Below are 7131 nucleotides of genomic sequence, written 5' to 3'. Positions count from 1 at the left end.
CACGCGTTCAAACCTAATCTCAACTTCTCACTTTTTTTATTACTCTCACTCAAAAATACTGCTACGAAAATATTTCCAATGCTAGTTTATATTAAATTAAATTAAGAAAATTAAATAGATGGAGTGTAAGTCAAAAATGAATCAGAAAATGAGAGGTAGGATATTGTTAGGTTGAGTATTATTGGTGACTTGCAGAGGAAGATTAAGAATGGTTTTGGCTTTTGAATTTGGCATAGAATGAATATTTTAATTAAATAATAACTTGCTGAAAGAAACAAAGGATCTGCCGCGATTACATGTTTTTATTGATAAGAATGAGAGTATAAATAATTTTATAAAGTTTATATTTAAAGATTGTTTATGTGTAGAAAAACTCATTAATTAATGTTTATTGTGATGGATTAATTAATTGGAATGAGGGAGGGGAAGGAAGCAGAAGCAACGAAAGGGCAAGGAAGAGGAAGAAATGGGAGTGTTGACCGTTGACCGCTGACTGCTGGAGAAGAGACGCCCATTTTGATTTGAATGTGAAATTATTTATTGTGATGAAAAAAATAAAGTGTTTGGGAAATGTTGTCATTCTTGGTGCCACGTGGATTATGATAAGGTTAGATTCCTTAAACGAGGAAAAAAGTTGTGTTGTGTTCTTACTTTTCCATTTCACAACTCTCCTCTTGACCATCCTGGCCCCACCACCGTTCCATTTTCCATTTTCCCACTTCCACGCTCCCTTTTCTAATCTCTTTCTTCTTACTTATATTTACTTCCTCTTTTTCGTTTTCTTTTTTCTTTCATTAAATTCCTTTTATTGTATACTTACATATGTTATTTTTTGGTTTTTCTTCACTTCTTTTTATTTAAGTTCTTGATAGAGTAGTTATAATCATACTTTCACATTTAAGTCAATTTTTTATTTAAATCAAGAACGTTAGTTTAAGATAAGATTACATTATCTTTTTATTTTAGAGTGTTCTCCTATTCATAATTGTTTTACTAGACATTTGGTAATACATATGATGTCTAATCAAGTCTAATTTCTCTTTAATCATGACTTATAAGTGTTTATTATGAAATACTTATTAATGATATCGTTAATCTCGTAGGTTGTTTGGGAGATTGTCTATGATTTGTCAATATGTCAAATAATTTTTGGTTGTCGTGTACTCGACGTATTATATTGATACTCGATAATACACTATAAGACCTTTTATCATCTTGGTATCTCATCATCTCAATATTTAATAATACATTGTGTTAGACATTTCTCGATACTCAAATACTGAACAATACATCAATAATCAACCGTACATTATGGAATGTCATTATTTGAAGACTTGGCAGTAGTACACTATTAAACCTTGTCATATCGTTATTTGGTACACCGTTCTCCCATTTTCTACGTCTTCTTTACTTGGTTTTTTATTTTCTATACTACGACTAACCAAAATGATCTCAAATTAATTATTATCAGAATTTACAATTTTACTCATTCTTGATTAACATATCGGGTTAGTCGTGTCTGGTTCTAGATTGATTTTGTTTTTCATATGATTGTGACAATTTAATAATGTCATATCTGACGTAAAATAATTATTTTAGAGAATAAGAAAAGTCAAATGTAAGCACGACTAATTTGTTGAATGGAAACATGAAATGTGGATTGAACGAAAAAGCCATACTCATTGTTTATGATGAGGATGACAATGTATCGAAAGAAACAAAACATTGTAATAAACCATTCAGAATGAGTTAGTGATGATTCTTTTAAAAAAATTTATTAATTGTTAAATCTCAATTTGATTATGGGTAATAAAAATATGTCTTTGCTAATATTATTTCTTATTATACATACATTTTGAATGAAGTGATTGATTATTTGCTAGTAGTTATGAAATATTCTCAACTACTTGTACCAATTATTACTACTAAAAATTATTAAATAAAAAATATTTAGTTCTTATATTAAATAAATTAGATAATATTTTAGAGACTAACAAAATTATTGCTATATAAATTAGTCTCTATTATTGATAAATAGTTTATAAAGTTGTATCTAAATAACTGCATGTGTTTTAGTTACTAATTATTTAGATTCTAAAGTTGATAACTAAAAACTTATATAGTTAATTAGATATTAATTTTTTTTATCAATAATAAAAACTAATTTAAATAAAAATATTTATTCAATTTTTAAAATAATATTTCATTTAGTTAATATAACAATTATCTTTTGTTTGTTTTTATAATTATTTTTAATTAAATAATTTTATTGTAATGAAATAAAATGAAGATGATTTTATATGACTAACTTTGAAATAATATGTAAAATTAAACAGTCAAAGAAGAAGGACAAAGGGAAAATATTGATCTTTTTTTGACGTACATATAAAATCATAAATTATAGTTTAAAATAAATTAAATTATAAAAAAAGTTTAATATTTTTTATGTTTTATTTAGTTTAGTCACTTTTCTTAAAAAAAAATTAATGATTTTTAAGTAATTCAAAATTATTCTTGTGTCAGTTTAAAAGTAACTCAATTTTTTTTTTCTATTTTTCCTTTTTTTATAATTGTACTATAATCGATTCATCCAGAACATTTAACTTTTTTGGTAGGGTAAAAATAACAAAAATAGTGATTAAATTACGTTTATGAATAACTTTTACATTTCTTTTTTCTTTTCTTTCCTTTTTCATGAAAAAAAAAATGTTTTATAAAAAATAGTTTTAGTTAAAAAGAAGAAAAAATGTTGTATAAATTATTCCAATTTTTACTCATATCAAGACAATACGTGTAGTATTCCTTAATGGTGGTGCTTATCACTTTATGATGATGTAATGAAACATTTTTTTTATGATGATGTGAATTAAAAATCGTAAAACCAAGATAATCACAATTTATGAGATGAAAGAAAATAAAAAATCCTTAAAGAACCATTCAAACTTCGAAGATAGAGCATTGAAAGATTATGTAAATGTTTTTTACGGTGAAATACTTTTTTCGTCAGTTTATATTTTAACTCATATAATAAATACGTCAATTAAAAGTTTAACAAACGTAAAAAATTTCATATATTACAAAATTGTCATAACGTTATTTACTATGATAGGAAAATTGCAATTCTTATAATAAATCGTTATAAAATTATTTTTTTTATCAGTGGGTTGACCCGATCAAACAACTGGGTCTAATATATTTCGACTACTAAAGTTAACATATTTTCATTTCATACTAACTGTAGATTTAGTCGTTTAAACAAGTTATAAAATTAATAATATTTGTATATTTCATTCAGACATTGTTATTTTTCTTTCTACTTTATTATTAAATAATATATTTTAAGAAAATTAGGAAAAATTATTCAAAAATTATATTTCTTTACCAATAGTAATGTATAAAACAACCTTAGTTGCCACACGGAGTAATATTTTTTAAAAATGATAAAAAATAAAATGTCTTTTTATCTATTTCATTTATTTCTTAATATATAATGTTTAAGATTTGACAAAAGAAAAACGGATACGAGTATTAACTTTCATAATTTAAAAAAAAATCTAATAATACTCTTCTATTTTTGACATTTTTTTATACAAACAAAATCTAGAATGACAATTTTTTTCCTTTTGCTTAAAAAATGCCAATTTTTTTCTCTCTGTATGTTTGTTCGGTCTGGGAAAGTTTTTTCAATCCTTCAAGATATTGTTCATTTAGGATTTTAATCATCGGTTGAAATGTCAAAGTTACCTGCATAAAGATTTCTCATACTCAAGTTACTATTCCGTTGAAAAACTAAGTGTAATAAATGCTTAATAATGATATTGGTCAACGTATTTACAAATATAAGTTGAGTTTTTTTACATGTGGACCTTTATTAACAAGATTTCATTGTTAATGTTTTGACATCTTATACAATGTTACTTCTAATTAAGGCGTTCTCACTCTGAAGTCATACACATGTAATTATTTATATTCTCTTTTTACATTGAAATATCAATTTTTTCTCTTCATTAAAAAATAGAGTATCTCCATTAAAAAGAACTTCTAAATAGAGTATTGAAGATTTTTTTAAACTTATATGAAAATAAGTTTGTCTTTGTAATTTTTAATCGTAAGATTTCCATCACCAAAATTTTGATTTGAAACATTATGGGAAGAAATGGTTACCCGTGGAAATTTTTACAACAAATACTCACTCTATATATGTGATGAATCTTAAATTCAAAAAATCACTACTTCATAAATATATATTTTCATTATCCAATATAGAGTTAAATGCTAAAATCACAAATATAAAATTTGAAAATGAAGGGGCTCAACTTATCTTTTATAAAATAATTTCATAGTCTTTTGTCATAATTTAGTATTATCATAGAAGACAATTTTTCTCTTTTATCTCAATGTTATATCAAATTCTCCAAAATCATTTTAAAGTCAATTTTCACTTTATTTAAAGAGTAACATGACAATGATGAAAATATTGAAGACACAAACAATATTATCATGAGTAAGTTTTATGTGACATAGATATTATTAAATGTAACACCCCGGAAAATACATCTAACTATTACAATACAAGTTCTACTTATTTTTATACAAGCATAAAGTTTTTCAAAACATTCCTAATACATGATTAGGACATATAGAAATACAAATATTTACAATATAAGTTTCATAATCAACGCCCTAAAACTCTTCTGATCCTCATACACCTGTAAGATCATCTGCTCGTGTACGTAGTACAGTCATCGCAGTTCAAACACAACAAGAAAAGCAAGGGTAAGCTAGTGAAAATAGAATTTTATAATATACACAATTAAATCAAAAGAGAAAACCAAGTTACATGATCAATTTCTCAAATTATTCAATCTTCTTCAAATCTCAACAATAAAACAATCACATAGATCTCACATGGATCTACACATCCAGAATATTCAACAAACAACATCTTCCGGAAGACCCGTATTAAGTAAGTCCTACCAGAGACTAACACCTGATCCAAAGATTACCAGCGAATCCAACAGAAAGGATCAGGGTAAGTTCAATACAACCCAAGCCGTGCATCTCATATGTCACGGTGTGCATGAACTCCCCCATCAGCTTCTCACCACCTGATATCTTAGTCTATGTGACTTAGATCATCAGTGAAGCTCGGAGATCTCTGTTACCACATAGGCATCAATACTTAATACACAGCAAACATCAGTCCATACATTATCCCAAATGTATGAATTCAATTCCATACCATCCTGTCATACAATATCATTCCAAACACGATCCACAACATTCAAAAACGTAATTAAAATAAAAAAAACAACACTTAAATATTAAACCATCAAAATATAATATTTTTACAAATTTAAATAATATATAAACAAACAACCCAATATATATAACACACAACATCCCTGCAAGAAGAATTGAATATTGGGACCACGTCCCTTCCGCATTCAGATCTTTTATCCTAGGGTGCTATTAAAAATTAAATTAAGCTTCCCTTACCTCAATTGCTTGCTTTCCAAGCAACTTTTAAAATTTTATTCCCCACCGTTTGGATAAGCTTCAAGATTTACGGGCCTAATGCAAATTATCCAAACAGAACAAAAATTCAGTATATAATAGAATAAGTTGAGAGGATTAAACTTCTCAACTGACCCCACCAAGATTGATGACTAAATCCTAAGGAAAAACAGAGAACAAAGGATATTTAGAGTAAAAATGAACTTACTCTGTTTGAAAATCTGTTCGGGTAGAAATGTTCCTTAACTCCTCTGCTACAGCATGGTATGATCAGATTCTAAAATAGATGAAGATTGGGAGAGAAATCAAGAGAGAGGGAGAGAAGAGAATTGGAGAGAGAGAGAGAGAGAAAGAAAAGATGGCACGGGGAAGGTTCTGTTTCTGCTTTTAAAGAAAAGTGTTGTTACATTATCTCCAACTACAAAAAATTTCGTCCTCGAAAATGAATTTACCAATAAAGAGACTAGGGTATGATGCTCGTATCTCCTCTTCAATTTCCCAAGTGGAGTCTCCAGAGATGAGATCCCACAATACTTTCACCATGGGAATACTTCTTCCACGAAGTTGTTTCACTTGTGAATCTAAAATTCTGATTGGCTTCACTTCAAACGTTAAATTTTCTTTCACCTGGATAGAATCAGACTCTAGAATGTGACTGGGATCAGGTACGTACTTTCTTAGCTGAGATACATGGAAAATATTGTGAATGTTAGCTAAAGGAGGAGGCAAAGCAATTTCGTAAGCCACAAGGCCTATTCTTCGGAGAATTTGGTAAGGTCCTATGAACTTAGGAGTCAATTTCTTGGATTTGAGTGTTCTTCCTACACCAGTGAACGGTGTAACTCTGAAAAAGACATGCTCACCCGCAGAGAATTCTAAAGGTCTTCTTCTTTGGTCTGCATAAGATTTTTGCCTGTTGAGAGATGTTTTCAATCTTTCCTGAATCATTTTTACTTTCTCATTGGTTTGTTGTATTAATTATGGTCCAATTAACACACTCTCACCATTTTGAAACCAGCACAGAGGTGTCCTGCACTTTCTTCCGTACAATGCCTCGAAAGGAGCCATTCCTATGCTAGCTTGGTAACTGTTATTGTAAGTGAACTCTACCAATGGTAGAATTTCATCCCAACTGCCCAAATGATCTAACACACAAGTCCTAAGCAAATCCTCTAAGGACTGGATAGTTCTCTCTGATTGTCCATCAGTCTGAGGATGATATGCTGAACTAAGTCTGAGTTTAGTCCCCAAAGCTTCTTGAAGTGTTTGCCAGAATCTGGAGGTGAATCTGGGATCTCTATCTGAAACTATGCTGGAGGGTACACCATGCAATCTGACTATTTCATCTATGTAAATCTGGGCCAACTTCCGCATAGAGATTCTCAAGTCTATAGGTAGGAAGTGTGCCGTCTTTGTCAGCCTGTCCACTATGATCCAAACAGAGTCATGCTTCCGCAAGGTACGTGGTAAGTGGGTAACAAAATCCATTGAGATACTGTCCCACTTCCACACTGGAATGTCTAACTGAGTTAACATGCCTCCAGGCCGTTGATGTTCAATCTTTGATTTCTGACAAGTCAGGCAAACAGCTACAAACTTAGCTACATCATTCTT

At 29.0% G+C, this 7131-nt stretch overlaps 1 protein-coding gene across 1 annotated transcript; it reads right to left on the bottom strand.

The window, feature by feature from the left end:
- Nucleotides 1–5925: 5925 nt before the first annotated feature.
- On the bottom strand, nucleotides 5926–6465 carry LOC150023011 (uncharacterized). The gene has a single exon (XM_090297264.1). It carries the CDS (start codon nucleotides 6463–6465, stop codon nucleotides 5926–5928), a length of 540 nt encoding a protein of 179 aa, XP_090153390.1.
- Between the last annotated feature and the right edge of the window lie 666 nt (nucleotides 6466–7131).

Source organism: Phaseolus vulgaris, chromosome 11 (assembly GCF_051622355.1).
Source record: "Phaseolus vulgaris cultivar YP4 chromosome 11, ASM5162235v1, whole genome shotgun sequence".
NCBI classification, from domain to species: Eukaryota; Viridiplantae; Streptophyta; class Magnoliopsida; order Fabales; family Fabaceae; genus Phaseolus; species Phaseolus vulgaris.
Note: the sequence above shows the minus strand (reverse complement) of the source record. Positions and strands in the feature narration are given on the sequence as shown.

Bases quoted from the DNA above. Each gene is read 5' to 3' on its own strand.
- LOC150023011 (XM_090297264.1), bottom strand. From the start codon at position 6,465: ATGATTCAGGAAAGATTGAAAACATCTCTCAACAGGCAAAAATCTTAT.